Source organism: Pelophylax lessonae (genome assembly GCF_965119305.1).
Source record: "Pelophylax lessonae genome assembly, chromosome: 13".
Lineage (NCBI taxonomy): Eukaryota > Metazoa > Chordata > Amphibia > Anura > Ranidae > Pelophylax > Pelophylax lessonae.
Genome location: NC_138780.1, coordinates 192,598,887 through 192,618,779, shown reverse-complemented (window position 1 = coordinate 192,618,779; position 19,893 = coordinate 192,598,887). Strand labels below are relative to the sequence as shown.

The window sequence follows — 19,893 nt, the reverse complement described above, 5'->3', positions numbered from 1 at the left end:
CCCATTAATCCACATGTAATATTCGCCCCCCCCCCTATTGTGTTTAGCTGCTTAGTTGCAATGGGGGGAGGAGGGAGGGAGTGGGCTGTCATTTACCACTGTGTATACGCCCACATCTGTGACTCTATAGTCATACGGCCTGCCCAGATGTGATGGGGAGGAAAAGCTCAGCATAGAAACTCACTGAAAACTGAGCATGTGCAGAGATGCAACAACAGCTGCAAAACCCCACCTGGATTGGGGACATGGACAGAAGGGGGAGATAGAGAGCAGTAGGATTTACCAGGTTTTTTACAGAATAAGAATCTCTTAGTGATTCAGGGTGAGTATGAACAGCATGTAATACACAATTTATTGATAGTTTTCTTTTATGATGGGGTTTAGTGACACTTTAACCCCTTAACGCCGGTGTTCTGCCAAAAACTCCAACTCACCAAAATCTCCAACCACGTCGCTTCCGGTGAGTGCACACGAGGAGTAATTGAAGATTTCTCGACCACTTGGTGTTTTCACAGAACATCGGCAGCCTATATGTGTTTTCACAGTACATGCGGCGACAACTAGTTCGTCTGCTAGTTGTCGCCGCCTTGGAGGTGGCCATGTTGTTGATTACTAGCGGGCAGACTAACAATGTCCAATCAATATATTGTGTGCTGGAATGTATACACTGCCGCCTGTTCTGTGAAAACACCAAGTGGTCGAAAACTCCAATTATTCCTGCTGTGCTGTCATTGTGACGTGGTTGGAGTTCTGGGCAAGTTGGGAGTTTTCGGCAGAACGCTGGCACCTCCCGGCCTTTTAAGAGGTTTCTGATGCTGGGAGGCGTGGCGGGGTTCCTGATCATGTGACCGCCGTGATCCCATCACACACATTCCTAGGGAAAGCTCGGTGCTGTAGCAACCACCAGCTGGAGACTGGATCATAAACGCCCCAAAGAATATATTTACCAGCACACCTCGGACCTTCAGTCCAAACCGTTTTTTTTATTTCAGCATGATCACATCACAAGCAAGAAAATGCAACGTCTCGGGGTCATGCAGGACCCCTACGTCGGGCATGTGAAGAAGGGGTCCTGGGTTACTCCCAAATGTTCTACTTTCTTGCTTGTGATGTGATCATGCTGAAATAAAAAACGTTTAGACTGAAGACTTGAGGTGTGCTGGCAAATATATACTTTGCGCCATGATTGGCTGTCACAGCGGTCACATGATCGCCAGTAGAGATCAGGAGCTTTCCCTTAGCCGCTGGTGTCTGTGCCAGGAGAGTTCAGGGCGCGCGGTCTGGGCACAGCTCTGTTTACATTCTGGTACGCATATATAGGCAGTCCCCGAGTTAGCAACATCCAACTTGCATGCGACTCATACTTACAAACAGAGGGAGACAACAGGAAGTGAGAGGAAATCTATCCCTAGGGTGGGAAATTCACTCCTGTAAGAGTTATCGTAGAAAAAGGCTTCTCCACTGAAGCTTTATCACTAATTCTTGTTTCCATGACAACCCAAAATTTTCAAAATCCATTTGTTACAGGTACAGAAAGTGAGATGCACTCTTCTGAACAGGGGCATAGACCGCAAAACAAACATTACAGTGGTGTTAACCCTTCCCTATGCTATCCAAAAAACTTAAATTTTTTGGTTTGGAGTTGCACATTTAAAAAACGTACCTGTTCCAATTTACACACAAATTCAACTTAAGAACAAACCTACAGACCCAATCTTGTTTGTAACCCGGGGACTGCCTGTATGAGGCCTCTAAAGGCCAACCCGCCGGTGCAAGGAGGTTAAGCAACGGTTTCCCAGATTAGCAAGACTGCCACGTGGTCTTCAGTTATCACAATCTGCATGTTGTAACAGGTGGATGTTTAGGCCTCATCTTATGCCAGCTTTGGGGCATAAGGTCCTTCAGGCAGCTCTTTGAGCTGCAGGATGTCCCTAATTCTAATCACAAAATAAATAGCTGCTCCACCGTGTAACCATCAGGAGGAGGATAAACCCGTGCACTGGCTAAAGTGTCTCCACATTCCGACAAAGATCCATGCAGCAAAATAAACCCGGCAACAAGGTGTCCTCTGTAAATATGAATCCTTTATTGACTACATGGTGGGTATTCAGCACAGAATGCTAACGCGTTTCGCTTACTCAGCCTTACTGAGTAGTCAAAACGCATTAGCCTTCCATGCTGCATCCCCGCTATGTAGTCAATATAGGATTTATATTTGCAGATGACACCTTGTTGCAGGCCTTATTTTGCTGCAATGAGTCCCCAGTTCTGTTGTCTGAGTGGGCCTGTTGGTGTTTCCCACAACTTTTTTTTTTTCCCCATCTGTATATGAATTCCGGTGTCCCTCAATGGATGAGGAAGGAATACATGTTTTCTCAGATACACTTGGGTTATACTGCCTTCTACAGGACTGGAGAGTGGCAAACCCAAAATTTGTGTTCAACCTAGTGTAACCTCTCCTGCTCCCAGCATGCCTAATAATAACTGTAATAAACAGGACCTGTGTCCCTCAATGAACGCCAAGTAATGCATTTTACAGTAAGTATAAAAATCCCATTATTTTATCTAAGTAATGAATAATATGTTCTGTTTATTTCCACAGAGGAGAAGGCCATGTACTCTGCAGAGCTGGACAAATACAAGAGACAAAACACAGAGCTACGACAGAAGGTGGAAAAAATGGAAGATAAAGCTGTGTACCTGCAGGTACGGGGATCATGAGATTTCAGTCATTAGGTTAAAATGATACAGAATACCATTGATCCATTGATTTGAGCTGAGGACTTCACAATTCCCCCCCCCCCCCCCCCCACAATAGTGTCACATAAATATACCATCAAAGGAAAGGTACATATAGACAGGGCAATGCAAAAGTTCCCCAGCATGCTTTCCAGCTAGTCAGCACTTACCTCTGGTTTTGAAGGTGCCCAACTGGCAGGATGTTTGATATTCTCAACCAAGCATTTATTATTCACTGCTCTCCTAATAGAAACATGGGTGTTCTGGGATTGCCGGCCCACTCTCCTAATAGAAACACGGGTGTTCTGGGATTGCCGGCCCACTTTCCTAATAGAAACATGGGTGTTCTGGGATTGCCGGTCCGCTCTCCTAATCGAAACGTGGGTGTTCTGGGATTTCCGGCCCACTCTCCTAATAGAAACATGGGTGTTCTGGGATTGCCGGCCCACTCTCCTAATAGAAACATGGGTGTTCTGGGATTGCCGGTCCGCTCTCCTAATAGAAACATGGGTGTTCTGGGATTGCCGGTCCGCTCTCCTAATAGAAACATGGGTGTTCTGGGATTGCCGGCCCACTCTCCTAATAGAAACATGGGTGTTCTGGGATTCCCAGCCCACTCTCCTAATAGAAACACGGGTGTTCTGGGATTGCCGGCCCACTCTCCTAATAGAAACATGGGTGTTCTGGGATTGCCGGCCAACTCTCCTAATAGAAACATGGGTGTTCTGGGATTGCTGGCCCACTCTCCTAATAGAAACATGGGTGTTCTGGGATTGCCAGGCCCACTCTCCTAATCGAAACATGGGTGTTCTGGGATTGCCAGCACTCCCTAATGATGATGATGATCCCTATGTAGAGCTAGCCGTCATTAGAACCCAATATATGCACCCCACTACTAATTGGACCTGGCACATTGGAAACCTATACAGACAGGTGCATCTCATAAAATTAGAATATCATCAAAAGGTTAATTTCAGTAATTCAATTCAAAAAGTGACTCGCATTTATTTTATATAGATGTGTTACACACAGAGTGATACATTTCAAGCATTTCTTTTTCATTCTGATGATTATGGCTTACAGCTAGTGACACCCCAAAATTCAGTCTCTCAGAAAATTAGAATATTGCATAAGACCAATTTAAAAAAAAAAGGATTTTTAATACAGAAATGTTGGCTTAGTGAAAAGTCTGTCCATGTACAGTATAGTATGCACTAAATGCTTGGTCGGGGCTCCTTTTGCATGAATTACTGCATCAACGCGGCGTGGCATGGAGGGGATCAGCCTGGGGCACTGCTGAGGTGTTATGGAAGCCCAGTTTGCTTTGATTGATACTCCAGAAGAGGAATTAAAGAGGAAGTAAACTTCCATCTTTAAGTTTTACCTGTAGGTAAGCCTATATTAAGGCTTACCTATATAGGTAGTGTAAATATCTCCTAAACATGCACGGTTTAGGAGATATTTACTGTCCTAGCAGCCAGTGCCATTTCTTTAGAGCAGTGTGCTGTGACTGGCGGCTCACGCGTGCATGCGAAGGAGTGATGTCATTGCGGCTCCGGCTCTGTGACTTCCGGAAGGAAGACCGGGTATAGATGGACGCCGTCTCCAGCGATTGCATCGCTGGAGCGCTTCGTTTTCAGGTAAGTTTAACATAATGTGCTTGCATGCAATGCATACTAGCACATCATGCCTTTGCCTTGCAGGTAAGGGAAAAAAAGTGTAATATCATTGCACAGAGCAGAAAAGTATAAACCTTTTTTTTTGCCACAAAAATAATAAACTTTAATATCGCTATAAGTATGTTCACAGAATATTACATTTCTGTACTCCAAAGCTTGGTTGGCTGTTCTCACGTATTTCGTGTTTATCTGTAACAAATTGATAGTAGAACACATTTCCGCTCCATAGAGCACTGTAAGTCACTTTTTGTTTCCTATGTGCTGTTCTTTCCTTTTTTTTCCTGTAACCACTTGCCGACCGCCACATGACTATTTACGTCGGCGGTCAGCCCCTCACAGGCAAAGCGACGTAGGTCTACGTCGCTAGCCTGTAAGGGTTTTGGGAGCGAGTGCGCGCCGCCGGAGGCGCGCTCCCGCGCGGTCACAGACCCCCCCGCGCGTGTGCCCGGCGGACCCGATGTCTGCCGGGCACTCGCGATCTTCCGTTACACCCTGTGTAAGAATGGTGATCACACGGTTCTATGTAGGACCGTTGATCACTGTTCTTACACATGTAGCCACAGCCAATCACAGTTAGAAACACGACCCTAGGGACACACTTAACCCCTCCCTCTCCAATAAAGTTAACCCCTTCACTGCCAGTGTCATTTTTACAGTAACCGTGCATATGTATAGCACTGATTACTGTAGTAATGTCACCCCCAAAAGTGTCAAAAATGTCAGTCAAGGGTCCGATCTGTCCGACACAATGTCGAAGTCCCGCAAAAAAAATCGCAGCTCACCGCCATTACGCGTTAAAAAAAACCAACAAAAATGACAAAAATCTTTCCCTTTGTTAGTAAACGCAATAACTTTTGTGCAAACCAATCAAAATACACTTTTTGCAATTTTTTTTTTACCAAACATATGGTAAAAAAAAAAAGTTGGCCTAAAATGTTAAATTTTGATTTTTTACATTTTTTGCGGGGGAATTTCATATAAAAAAAATGTGAAAAATATTATTTTTGCAAAATTGTCGCTCTTTTTTGGTTTATAGCGCATGATCAAAAAATCGCACAGGTGATCAAATACCACCAAAAGAAAGCTCTGTTTGTGGGAAAAAAAGGACGTCAAATTTGTTTAGGTACAGCGTCGCATGACCGCGCAGTTGTCCGTTAAAGTCACGCAGTGCCGAATCGCAAAATAGGCCCGGGTCAGGAAGGGGATAAAATCTTCCGGGGCTTAAGTGGTTAACACAATATGGAAAACTAAAGGACTCTTTAAGAATTCTTCTCAAAATTATTATTCTTGATGAAGAAAAAAAATAAACGGTTTGAACATCTCAAGTGTTTGAGCAGAGGATTTTGTTGCATAGATCTGCCAACGTGAAGCCAAATTGCTGCCCCAAGGCACCTCTCCTCCTGTGTCATGTCTCTGTAATTGCTATTGTCTGAATTTTGGAATCTGCTCTCCTTTGTTATGCAATGCTCCCTAAAGTGAACCTAAACTAAAATTTTTGCTGTGATACATCTAGTATGGTTAGTAGTCTATAAGCAGCACCCTGAAAATGTACCCCTTGCCTTCAGTTCTTTCTAAATTTTAACCACGTAACCTTGGGAAGATTAACACCACCCCCACCCCCCCCCCTCCATGACCAGGCCCCATTTTTTGCGATCCGGCACTGCGTTACTTTTAACTGACAATTGCGCGGTCCTGCGATGCTGTACCCAAATAAAATTAAGGTCCTTTTTTCCTAAAAATAGAGCTTACTTTTGGTGGTATTTGATCCCCTCTGCAGCTTTTATTGTTTGTGCTAAAAACAAAAAAAGACTAACAAAAAAAATAAATAAATACATTTTCTCTTTCATTCATCGACGGACACAGCGCTCCATAAAACATAACTACTAGGTTATATTGCCTCCTCCCAGGAGTAGCACTAGGCAGAACAAAAAACACCTGGCTACTCCTATGGGCCGTCCTCAGCTGGTATATAACCCCCCTCTCTGCTCTAGGTAATCCTTTTTAATCTGTCTAGTCAGGAGTAAGTACCTAGGCTCCTGGCTGGGATCTCTGGTCCCAGCAATTTCTTTCTCCTTCCTTACATCTTTTTTGTTTTTTCTCTCGGGAGATCTATAATCAGCTGCCGGGCTGGGCGATGGGCTGGATAATCTAGATCCAGTAGTCCCCCAACCAGCGAGCGCACGCAGACCACAGCTATGCGCTAGGTCCCCCGCAACATAGCCTCACGGACAGATGTTGGCTCGTGAGTTAAACAGCTCGCAGGGTCAAATACAACCAGGCTCTGAGTCGCACAGTCACTTGGCCGACAGCTCCTCTACTTCGGTGGCGAGGATTCTGTCTGGAGCATTACCCACACCATGGAAGGAGAAGTACAGTCCCCCCTCTCCCCTTTTGGCATTCTTTTTGGGGTGGAGGTGGGTAACCTCCAGACCCACCTGCAAGTTCCCTCCTCCCATCCTTAAATCCCTCAGTGAGCTGGGCTTCCCTCACTCCCTATCCCCCCGTCTGGACCTGGAGTCTGGTGGGGGTTCCAGGGCAGAGAATTCCGCAGGGACCCCTGGGGTCTCCCAGCTATCCCCACTCTGCAAGGGTCCTGGGATAGACCCACCTGCAAGTTCCCTCCTCCCATCCTTAAATCCCTCAGTGAGCTTTGCTTCCCTCACTCCCTATCCCCCCGTCTGGACCTGGAGTCTGGTGGGGGTTCCAGGGCAGAGAATTCCGCAGGGACCCCTGGGGTCTCCCAGCTATCCCCACTCTGCAAGGGTCCTGGGATAGTGTGTGTCCTACCCTGGTAGTATGGATGGGTCCCAGTGTAGGAGACCCCTAGGTGCATGCCCTACTGTTTGCAGTGTGGGTATAGTGCAGGGGGTTCCCAGTGCAGAGACCAGTGCAGAGTGCCCAGCAGAGGAATCCCCGTCCTTTAAGGACCCGGCTGACAGGAAAGTGGAGGCTGTGGCATGCAGCACGTTTACTGTGGCTGGTTCGGCATTGCGGCCAGTCTTTGCCTCAGCCCTGGTGTCTCAGACTCCTAACTGAATGGGCCAAGCTTTTGCACCAGGGTCTGGGGGGTGAGCAGGCCCCCACTGCTTATGTTGATTTAGTGGACCAGTTGGTCCATGGGCTGCAGTTTATTTGTGATGCAGCTTTGGATACAGCTCCTGTGCTGTCCAAACTTTCTGTTTCAGCAGGGGTGATTAGGCGTGTGCTGTGGCTCAAGAATTGGTCCACAGACCAAGCCTCTAAGAAAGCTCTCATTGATCGCCTGTTTGGGGCTTCACTGGATGATGACATTACATCATTAAGGGTATAACGGGGGGGGGGGGGGGCGCAGAGTACCTTCCTGCCATAGTCTACTAAAGGGAAGGAGCCTAGTTGCAGATGGGGGGCCCTCCTCCTCAGCCCATAGAAAATGTTGTGCTTCTGGGACTGAGAATGAGGGAAATAGATCTTTCAAGTATTCCCCGGGACGTTCCTGGCAACCTTCATCTGGTAAGCCTAGAGCTAGCTTCTCCGGACCTGCAGACAAGACCCCTTCAGAATGAAGTTCTGCCCTCACCTATTATTGGGCTGGGGGGACATCTTCGCTGGTTTCTGGCCCCGTGGACTACTTTTGTGAGCATCAAGGAGATCCGTGAAATGTTTTTTGGGGGTAACCAGAAAGGGGGGCAAAGCTTGTTGTTTTTTAGGTCCTGAGTCTCCTTGTGCAGATTTAATTCCTGCAAAGGTTCAGGTAATGTCCGAACTACCTAAGGTCCCCCCTATCCCTGTCCAGGGAATTTAAATACCTAGGTCTGGTTTTAATTCTGACCATGGTGGTCCTTCTGAACAAATTTCTGGAACCACATGCCGTTATTCACCGGCTGCTTTTACACAGATAATTCTCTCTCTCTCTCCCGATTTTGCATACAGGTTCTAATTCTGGTGGTATCCACCTTCAAGACAGTTCTGTTTGCACAATCCTACATGCAGGATCCAAGCAAATGTGGTCTGGCAAGTCAAGAGTGGGCTTTTCCAGACCTGTGGACAAGGCCCCTTTAGCATGGAGGTTCACCCTCACCCGTATCTGGGATGGGGAACGTCTTCACTGGTTCCCGGACTCGTAGACTCCCCTGGTAAAAGTCAGGTGTGTCCTGGAGGTCATTCGGTCTTGCTACAAGATCGAGTTTCGTTATTATCCTTCGGTAAGATTCTTCTTCCAACGTGTGGTCCCCTTACAGGCTCTTTTTAGGGCAGTTCAAAACCTTTGACTTTAAAGGGTGATGGTCCCGGTTCCTAACTTTGTTTTCAGAGGTTGTTCCGACTTTGAAATGTTTTCAGGGGTTTTACACAAACCTGTTTACAGTACCCAGGAAGGAAAGCAAGGTGTGTCTAATTCTGGACCTTAAGGCACTTAACTGCTTAGTGCGGGTGCAGAAGTTCAGAATGTGTCCGTTCGCATGGTGGTGGCTTCCCTGCATCAGCATCAAGGAAGCTTACCTTCACATTCCAATATGTGTCGGTCTCCAGCGCTTTTTCCACTTTGACGTGGGAGAGGAGAATTATCAGTTTTTGGCGTTACCCTTTGGTCTCGCCTCTGCTCCTCGGGTCTTCACAAAAGTGTTGGCCCTGGTGCTAGCATTGTTACGCTATGCACGACCTCCTTCTGCAAGCAGTCTCCTACTGCTCTGGTGGAAAACCTGGAAATTATCATACGAGCTTGAGGGTTTGGCTGGATTCTGAATTTTCAGAAGTCTGCTCTTGTTCCGTCCACAAAGCTGGACTATCTGGGTCTGACTCTAGACTCGGCCTCAGCCAGAGTGCTCCTTCCTCTGGACAAACTCCAGAAACTGCAGGCTGTAATTCATCTCCTGCTGTCCAACAGATGGTCATCCCTCCGGACGTGCATGTGGGTGCTGGGCCTGATGGTGTCTACCTCAAGTGGCAAGTTCCATTTGCACAGCTCCATAGAAGGTCCCTACAAGGGAGATTCTGGCCAAATGGGACAAGAATCTGCAGTCTCTGGACAATCAGATCCGGCTGAGCCGGGGAACGAAAGAGTCCCTGATATGAGGCTTTGTGCTTCGGCGGGGCAAATCCTTCCTCCCCTTGTATTGGACAGTGGTCACCATGGATGCCAGCCTGTCCATCTGGGAGGCGTCCTTGGCAAAATTTCTGCTCAGGGGGTTTTGACACTGGAAGAGTCCAGACTACCGATCAATGTCTTGGTACTCTGAGCGATCAGACTGTGCCTAGAACATTGGATGTGAAGTGAGCATTCAATCGGACAATGCCACGGCCGTGGCTTATGTCAATCACCAGGGAGGCACAAGAAGTGTCCTGGTGGCTCTGGTGGTAGCCGGCATTCTAAGGTGGGCAGAACAGTTCGTTCCAGCCCACCCTGCCGTACACATTCCCGGGGTGAAAAATCTGGCAGGCAGATTACCTCAGTCAGCAGGCGTTTGACCAAGGGGATTGGTCCATTCATCTGGAGGGGTTTCATCAGTTGTCTCTCTCGGTTGTCCCCAAGGTGGCATCCTGACTCAACAGAAAGGTGCAGAGGTTTGTGGCTTGGTCACGGGATCCTCTGGCGGACTCCACGGATGCACTGGTGCCCCTGGGGGGTCAGTATCGTCTGCTTTCCGCCTTCCCTCCTCTCACGCTTCTACCAAGACTTCTACACAGGATCGAGGCAGAAGGGATTCTGGTCATCTTAGTGGCCCTAGACTGGCCTTCCTGGGCTTGGTACGCGGATCTGGTGCGGCTGGTCGCCGATATTCCTTGGAAGCTTCCTGTCAGGGTGGATCTGCTGTCCCAAGGACCAATCTTCCATCCTGCTTTACAGTCGCTGGCTTTGACGGCTTGGCTGTTGAACGCCAGGTGCTGATGGTTAGAGGTTCGTCTGAGTCAGTGATTCCAACGCTGTTAAAAGCTAGGAAAATTACTTCTAGGAAGATCTACCATCGTACGTGGAAGACGTACATTGCGTGGTGTGAGTCTCTCTTGAGTCTCCTCGCTCTTTTTCATTTGCTCGGAACTTGACCTTCCTTCAACGGGGGGTTGAGCAGAAACTGGCCTTAAGTACTATCAAGGGTCAGGTGTCTCCTTAGCGGTATTCTTTCAATGGCCCTTGGCCACTCCTTGGTGCATACTTTTCTTCAGGGAGTTAGGAACTTGACCCCTCCAGTGTGGTCTTTGTTGCAGTCCTTGAGACCTCAATTTGGTTCTATGTCCTCTAGAAGTCTCCTTTTGAGATTCTTCGGGAGATTCCCTTGCTATGTTGTCCCAGAAGGGGGCTTTCACCCCTGCGGGCAGGGTGTCGGAATTGGCGGCGTTGCCCTGTTTTTCACCTTACTTGGTGGTTCGCAGTGATTAGGTGGTTCTTCGTCCCTGTCAGTCGTTCCTTCCTCAGGTTTTCTATGATTTTCATTTGAACGAAGACCTTGTGTTGCCTTCCCTGTGTCCCAGGCCAAAACATCCGAAGGAAATTGCTTTGCGTGTCCTGGATGTGGTCCGGGGCGATTAGTGTGTACCTGGCCGCTACAGAGTTTTTTTTGGAAATCAGACTCCCTAATTGTCCTCACGGATGGGCCTCGGAAAGGGTTGTCAGTTTCCTCTGCGACCATTTCCATATGGATCAGACGGTGGTTCAGACCTATTCCATCAAGGGTCATTTTCTTCCTTTCCCTGTCAAGGCGCACTCTACTTGGGCCTTCCGTCATCCGGTATCAGTGACGCAGGTTTGCAAGGCAGCCACCTGGTCCTTGGTGCACACGTTAACAAAGTTCTAATAAGTGGATGTGTTGGTATCTGTAGATGCTTCTTTTGGCCGCAGGCTGCTGTTTTAGAGGACCTGGTCCTCTTTGAGGGAGTATTTTTTTTTTTTCAGGTGAGCTGCAGTTGTTTTGGTTGAGCTCCCGTTTACCTGGTTGGCTATAGTTAGCCTATGGGAATTTTTTTGTTCGCTGTTCCCACCAATTATGTTTAACAATGCTTTGGGATGTCCCAATGGTTATGAAGATCAGGAGCTGTGTCCGTCAATGAACGAAAGAGAAAATTGGATTTTTGACTTACCGTAAAATCCATTTCTCGGTTTCTTTTTTTTTCCAGCCCGCTGGGTTATAGAGTGTACCCAGCTCTAGGCACTGCTGTCTGTTAGTCTCAGGAGATTTGGTAATGTTAATTATGTGCTGCTCACTTGCTGGAGGCTCTGATATGAGGAAACAAAGCCCTCATAGTCAGTCAGTAAGGCTGGCCATACACTATACAATTTTCTTATTCAATTTCCTTTAGATTTACCTTAAACTATGTAGTGCAAGGGCCTGCCTGACCACATACAAATTGAAAGTGTTTAGGTTTGACCCTATATTACATGGTTTTGGTAAATCTAAAGGAAAGTTGAACAAGAAAATTGTATAGTGTATGGCCAGCCTAAGGAGGAAAAAAAATCAGCTACAGGAAGACCACACCCAATAATGGTGACTAGTATTTTATTCTCTGCCTGACTTTTTTGGGGTGCAGTTTCCAGTTTTTCACGTTAACCTCTACAACCTCTAACGGCTACAACGCGGGCTTACATTGCCAGAAGGGCATCTATGGACATCCTCCCATGATCGCGGCTGCCCGCTCGCCCCCCTGCGGCCCGCATTGGCAGGGATCTGTAATCCGCTGTGTCTTGGGATACAGCCAATCTCAGATCGGAGTAAAGAGCCAATCACAGCGGCTCTTTATCATATGACCAGCTGTGTCCAGTCACAGCTGATCACGGTGTATACAGGATTTGCCAGTTATCCTCTCCTCTTGCTGACAGAACGTGAGTAGAGGAGATCTGATAACTGAAAAATCCACACAGGGGACATCTACACTGATAATCAGGGCACTGATCACCCATGTCCTGGTGATTAGTGCAGCCCCAACAATGCCCACCAGTGCTGCCTGTCAGTGCCCACCAGCAATGCCAAACAGTGCTGTGTATCAGTGCAGCCTATCGGTGCCCATCAGTGAAGTAGAAAAATTACTTATTTAGAAAGTTTTGTAATGGAAGCTAAGCAAAATTTTTTTTTTTTTCATTTAGCTAATAATAAAACCCAGTGGTAAATAAATACAATCAAAAGAAAGCTCTATCTGTCTCAAAACAAATGATAAAAATGTAGTTTGGGTACAGTGTTGCATGACCGCGCAATTGTTATTCAAAGTGAGACAGAGCTAAAAGCTGAAAATTGGCCTGGGCAGGAAGGGAATGAAAGTGCCTGATGGGCAAGTGGTAATTAATGGTAAAGACAAACTCCAGGTATGAATTTTATTGCATAGTTGCGTTTGACCAGCTTCTACCAATATAAGTATGCTATATACCGTACCAGTGTGACCTCTGTGAAAGAGGGAAATCTCTGCAGCAGTCCCTGCTACTACAGTGTTCTCTGCTGTTTTCCGATTCCTGTGCCAAGCATCTGCCCCTGCTGCATAGTAACCACAGGGGGGGTGTTTGTTTGGCAATTTTCTTAATGAATTCAAAGCGTTCTCTGGTTGGACGAGGTAGAAAGACATGGTGGTGACATCACTACCTCTGCACCGCCCTAAAGCTCCTCCCCTCCTCCTGGGCTCGTTTTGGCTCTGTGATAATTTCTCTCCCCCAAAGCAGAAGGAGCTCTCAAAATGCCTATTGATGTATAAAAGCAAGGTATTTCGCTAAATTGAGCTAAGAGTGATATTCCACAATATTTGAAGTACCGTAGGCATGTTTTTTGTACTTTTGCCTTCTCGTGTACTTACATTTTTTTTTTCTTATGTATTCCATCTTTATTCGCATTTTACAAAACGTTTACAAAAAGAATCGACTACAAGATATGGTACAAAAAAGAAAACACACTTCTATTTAGGCATTCCGTCTATTTAATTCTTATAATGCAGGGCTCGACAAACCCTAGGCGCCAGGTTGCCTTGGCAACCAGAAGTTTCGACCTGGCACCTGGGCTGGCGTTCAAATGCAAAGTGCACATTCCCCCCCCACCCCTGCTATGTATCCCGGGCTCTGCTTGCCCATCTGCGGGCCTGGAACTGGCATAACGGGTGCTGCCAGGTAGAGGGGGCAGGGGTACGGGACGCATGTCCCCTCTTTTTTTCCCCTTCTAGTTGTTGACCCGGAAGTGCTGTGTTCTGTCACTTCCAGGTCCCCATTGATAGTTTCCCTGGCCATCAAGGCAGTGCGATGTGTGTCGTATTACAATCAGTGGAGCCTAGAGGAGACCTTGTAATAAATTTTAAATTACAACCATGCACATAAATACCACGGCGCCAAGCCTGAAAACGTCGATTGCAATACATGTTGCATATCACCACGCACGCCGCACATGTTGCATATCACCCACGCAATAACATTTGAAATGTTCTCTTTCCTTTCTAGGAACAATTAGACGAAGCCAACGCTGTGCTAGAGTCGGCGTCCCGACTTACCGAACAGCTGGACCTAAAAGAGGAGCAGATAGAGGAGCTCAAGAGGCAAGGTGAGCTTTATAGCATGATGTCTGTGCCGAATCTGTAATGGATCTTAGCCTCTGATCAGCTAATTAGTATTGCAATTAAGGCATCCTAATGTGCACTTGAGGTATACCAAAGCAGCCTCTCGGGCACTAGTATTGTATGTCATTTTAGTACACTTGAATTAGTATCACAGCCTAGTGAATCCAGGCCTTAGTGGGTCTAGAACAGGGGTGTCAGACTCAGTTTAATCACAGGCTGCATCAGCGTTATTGTTGCTCTCAAAGGGCCGGTTGTGTCTGTGAGACTGGATATCCAGAGCGCCTCGTTGGGGGGTGTCAAGAGCCCCCCCCCCCTCACCATCAGAAGTCAAGTCTCCTATACATCAGTGCCCCCCCCTGCTGCTGCTGCTGGGAATCAGAAAGTGCAGAGTCTTAAAGGAGGGCCAGAGTCTGCTGAATGCCAAGACCAGAAGAGGCGGAGACGAGGGGGTGCTGTGGCTGTGCAGAGATGCACAGGATCTGGCAGAGGAGTTCTGTCCTCTTTGCTGCTGCTTCTACAACTATGCCTGCTGTGTAAAGAGTGCCACCGCTCCAGGAGAGGTGTGCAGACCACATGAAATAGCCTGTCCAGCCGGATTCAGCCCATTGGCCTTGTGTTTGACACACGTGGTCCAAAAGATAATGTCATCCAAGCAGAGCCGTATACAGAATGTCATCCAAGTACTAATTCATGTATAGTTCTGCTTCAGCTAGTCTCCTCCCGTGCCGCACCCCATTGACGGGTTTCACTCTCCCAAGGGCTTAATAGCAGAGGAGTAGGCCTGTGGGAGAGTGAAACATGTTGGGGGGGGGGGGGGGGGCTGACATTCTGTGTACGGATCCGCGCTCTTTTGCTGGATGGCAGATATTATTGAGCCAGGCAAGCTCGGCTTGGAGTACCAGCACCTTGTTATAATCTTAGGGGTGCCAGGTAATATGTACACGGTCAATTGGAGTGGTACTTTTTCATGGGATCTCGAAGATTATGAATTTGAAGGAGAAGAGTATTTGCGGAAGGCCCCAGCAGCCATTTTTGTCATACAGGTAAAAGCAGCAGCTGGATTTGGTTTTCGTATATGAAATGCATCGCTTTCTTTATAGATTGTCACACCTACGAGGAAAGAGCAGGATGATGGGGAAATTAGCTCATCAGTCTGTTTCTTCTCCTTTCACTCTCTAATCACAGGCTGGGTGAGGGACAAGACTTGTAAATTACTAAACTTCAGCAGAGAAAAATCCGATCTCCTCCCCTGTGTAGCAGAGCAGTGTAAATCTCAGGACTGCCTGGACAGGAACACAATTGCACAGTTGGGTAAAACCGTTCCTATTTATGTTTTTCACCTGTGTGTGTACATATTGGTTTGCCTGAAGCTCAGCCTATGTACTGGCACTGCAGTTTTTTTAATATGAAGTGTTTTTAGCATTGCAAATCCTTTATTGTCATTTGTATTGCAGCAGAAGTGTATGTGATAAATGGGTTTCTACTTTTTTTTAAATATTTTTGCCATGCAGAGTTCTCATGATGGATGGATGTCCATGTTGCAGACTGTACTTTGGGTCAGCGTGATATTTCATTGGTTAATGTTAACTTGCAGCATGGTAGTTTCACGTTTACTTCCTGCCAGGGACCCTTTCTATATTCTGCCTATGTTACATTGATCTGTTGTATATGCTGTTTACCTTTTTATATTTGTCACAAGAGTGGTCCTAAGAACCCCTCAAACCTGAAGTCCTTATATAGGTTGCTATGACTTTCAGCACCAAATTTCAGTTGTAGCAGGTCTGCTCTCCCTCCAATGTAATATATGCCCTTGCCATGACCTGTAGGGTGGCCCCCGCGCCTTGCCATGCTGTCCAGTAGGGATGCCTCGTGCCTTGCCTTGCCCCATGCTGTCCAGTAGGGAGGCCCCCGCGCCTTGCCATGCTGTCCGGTAGGGAGGCCCCCGTGCCTTGCCATGCTGTCCGGTAGGGAGGCCCCCGTGCCTTGCCATGCTGTCCGGTAGGGAGGCCCCCGTGCCTTGCCATGCTGTCCGGTAGGGAGGCCCCCGTGCCTTGCCATGCTGTCCGGTAGGGAGGCCCCATGCCTTGCCATGCTGTCCGGTAGGGAGGCCCCGTGCCTTGCCATGCTGTCCGGTAGGGAGGCCCCCGTGCCTTGCCATGCTGTCCGGTAGGGAGGCCCCCGTGCCTTGCCATGCTGTCCGGTAGGGAGGCCCCCGTGCCTTGCCATGCTGTCCGGTAGGGAGGCCCCCCGCGCCTTGCCATGCTGTCCGGTAGGGAGGCCCCCCGCGCCTTGCCATGCTGTACCGTAGGGAGGCCCCGCGCCTTGCCATGCTGTCCCGTAGGGAGGCCCCGCGCCTTGCCATGCTGTGTCCCGTAGGGAGGCCCCGCGCCTTGCCATGCTGTGTCCCGTAGGGAGGCCCCGTGCCTTGCCATGCTGTGTCACGTAGGGAGGCCCCGCACCTTGCCATGCTGTGTCCCGTAGGGAGGCCCTGCACCCTGCCGCGCTGTCCCATAGGCAGATTAAGTGATACAGAGCACATGACATTATAAACAACTGATTAGTGGTAATGTAAGCATTTTGGGGAGATTCACCTCACCCTTAAGTCATTTATGGCGCCTTCCCCACTGACTTTAATGCATAATTAACTTTAATGGTGAATTTTAGGGACAACTCCCAGTTTTGTCCATCCCCTCTTATAAAGAACTGGTGCATATTTTGTTTTGCACACAAAATACTTTCAGCATGCTGTCAAACGTCTTTTGGAAAATAATGTTTGGGTCTTGTTTTAGTAAAATGAACAATTCTTTCCTTGTTCCCGCGTTGTATGGGGCTGTGTTTACACATCGCTATGCAGGTCTGGTATTCATTTTGCTAACGTAAAATTCAAAAATGTTTCATCGGCTTCGTCAGAGTTAAATAAGAATTACACATTTGTGGATGGAAACCCAGATGGCAAACATATCATCATCTCCTTAATATTCTAAACCGCAGCGTATGCCACGAGCGCCCGAGCCAGCTAGGCTCAGACTTTTCTGGCACACTCCGCCGTCCGTTGTTTGGGTGTTCTTCAATCCCATTGTACCAGCTCTGGCCGTTGGCCGCATTCCACATAATATCATATTTTATATCCCCCCTCGCCCCTTTCCTGCCATTTTTGAAAAATTTGTAAAGATTAGATTAGATGGAGTTTTGTAGATTAATAACGCACTAATTGTTTTCTCTGGGAGATTACGCCGGCCCGGTGTTGATGTTCTAACAAAAACCTTTGAGAACTCCAAACACATTAGGTTGGCTAGACAGGAAATTCCATAACCTAAATGTTTATTTTGCGAGCAGATTAATGAATTAATGCTCCATAATGTGCGCTCGCTCTGGGCCTGCCGGAGATGGTGTGCCGGACCCCATGAACTGAGACCTTCTAATGATTAACTCCTTCAGGAACGTTCATGTTGATCAACATTTCCATTTATCCTCGTCACATTTAATTTTGGAGTTTTTTTTTTTTCAACACAGATCTATGTCCTCATGTTGATGTCCGTTCACACTATACGGCCAAATGTTTGTAGCCACCTGACCATCGTACCTATGAGTGAGTTTGACCTCTATTCCAAAACCATTAGTATGGATTAGGGATCGACCGATTATCGGCAAAGCCGATATATCGAGGGCCGATATGCACTTTCCCCGATATATCGGAATCGGCCCCGGAGGTTACCGATATTTCGGAAAGTGCTTGTACTGGAGTGATGCCTGCAGCTAGAGGCATCACTCGGTACCGGCGTGCATAGCCGACGGTTGGCTGTCTTGTAATGACAACAGATGCGGCTGAGAAGCCCCCTCCCGCCTGACGTCCCCTCCCGCCGCCTTCCATGGCTCGCCCGGGTCTCCCATCCCACCGGGAGACCCGGGCAACCAGCCTGCACAGCTGCCGAAGACCCGATCAAAGCCGCATTCTGCTCTGATCGGGTCTCCGTGCAAAAACCCGGAAGTGATGTCGTGACATCACTTCCGGGTACTCTACGCCAAATTCAAAGAAATGACAGCATTCAAAACAGCCAAACTTTGCATTTTGAATGCTTTTAAGTGCAGAGGAGGGGTTTGGGGTCTTCAGACCTCCAGATCCCTCCACAAGAGTAACTGTCAAGTAAAAAAAATAAAAGGAATACAATTTTTTTAAATGTACGAAAATATCGGCCGATACGCGATGACCAAAATATCACTATTGGCAATGAAAAAACGATATTGGTCGATCAACCTTTTGTGGCTATACCATCGTCCAATCTTCTGGGTAGACTTTCCACAAGATTTTGTGGGAAACTCTGCCCATTTGTAGGATCAGATACTGATGTTGGATAAGAAGACCGGTCTCGCAATCAAAATTCCAATTCATCCCAAAGGTGTTTAGTAGGGTTGAGGCAGGGTCCTGTGTAGGACAATCTAGTTCTTCCACACCAAAATGGCCAAACCGTGTCTTTATGGAACTTGCCTTGTGTACAGGGGCAGTCAGGGTGGATATGATTTAAATCAAGTCCATTTTAAATCCCTAGTAAAAAGGCTTGATTTAAAGGAGCTCCTCCTCTGACTCGCTGTTGTCTCACCGACAGTCCCATTCACTTTAATGGGGAGGGACGGCTGGTGATGCAGCAGGGACACAACAAGGTGAGGGACGTGGTGGCAGCAGGAGAGTGGATGTCCAATAACGGGCGCTGCCATGATAGATCTGAAATGACAGGTGCTCTTTAAATGTAAGGACTTATTCTTGCTGGTAGTTAGAATTATTAATATTTGCAAACAAAATGAAGGTTTCCTATTTAGAATAATAAGCTGTTAGGTTAGTAAAACAGCGATATTGGAACCGATTCAATCATACAGTTTGTAGTGTACATAGATTGGAAAACCATGGGATAAAACAAAGTTCAGGAATATTCCTTTATCTCATGGTTACTGTGAGATTTTGTGAATGCATCAATGCAGTGCATGTTATCTTAAAGAGTAACTCCACTTTCGTGGGGGAAAAAAAAAAATCAGCAAATAAAGAAAAAATAATATAGCGTATACAATTGCAACACAAATCATATTGTAATTGAATGTTATTTAAAAATTACCTTTCCTTTTCAATTTGCAGCCGTTGTAATTTTCTGAAAATGCAATGCAATATGGCCGCCTGGAGGTGTTCTGTACACAGAATGTATACTGACCACACCCCCAGAAACATAATTTCCTGCTTGTGTGATTGGCTCACCAATTTTCCCAGAAGTCTGCTCTAAGATACAAGTCAGATTTCTGGCATCCCCTGCAAAAAAAATGTCATTTTTGGTGAGATCCTCCCATTAGGAACACGTCTAAAGGGATGCAGGCCCAGCAGATTTCCTCATTAGAGCCCTGCAGCTGTCACAGCTGATAGATAATTATGAAACCCCTCTCACTTGACTCACTCAGCACAGAGGAACAAACAATGATTTCTTCAGAATAATAAAAGGTAGGAATCTTCAACAAAGTTTGTAATCCTTGTAATGTACAGAGATCACCCAGAGGGGAATGATTTTTTACATTTAACAGACCCGTCACCGGAGAGACCTGAACCCAGTCATGAAGGAAAGTCCACATAAATTTGACCATATAGGTAGGGGATTGGGTATCTGGTTTGAATGGCATTTGTAAAAATGGTATTTAAAGAGCAACTCCAGCCCCCCCCCCCCCATTTTTTTTTTTTTTACTCACTTTACCTTTTTAGTTGGTGTTGTGCACAATGCACATATTTACCTGGCCAGCAAATCCAGCGTTCTTCTGCCACTGTCACAAGCAGGATCCAGTGCCGCCATCTTTGTTGTGACATCGGGTGCTGGGTGTCTCTTCCTGATTCAGGCAACCTTAAATTCTTGCCCTACTTAATTGTGTGTTCTGCAAAACTTGAGATTGAGCTAATGATCCCCGTCCTCAATGCGATTTATGAATAAATTGAACAAAATTGGTCCCAGGACTG

The 19,893-nt window shown here is 47.0% G+C and overlaps 1 protein-coding gene across 1 annotated transcript in view; it reads left to right on the top strand.

Moving 5' to 3' along the window:
• Nucleotides 1-19,893, top strand: part of TRIP11 (thyroid hormone receptor interactor 11) — a 107,761-nt gene that overhangs the window by 50,112 nt on the left and 37,756 nt on the right. Inside the window, exons 15-16 of the mRNA XM_082275452.1 lie at nt 2,603-2,706; nt 13,795-13,894. Of these exons, the coding sequence (XP_082131578.1) occupies nt 2,603-2,706; nt 13,795-13,894 (204 nt within the window). The remainder of the gene's footprint in view (nt 1-2,602; nt 2,707-13,794; nt 13,895-19,893) is intronic.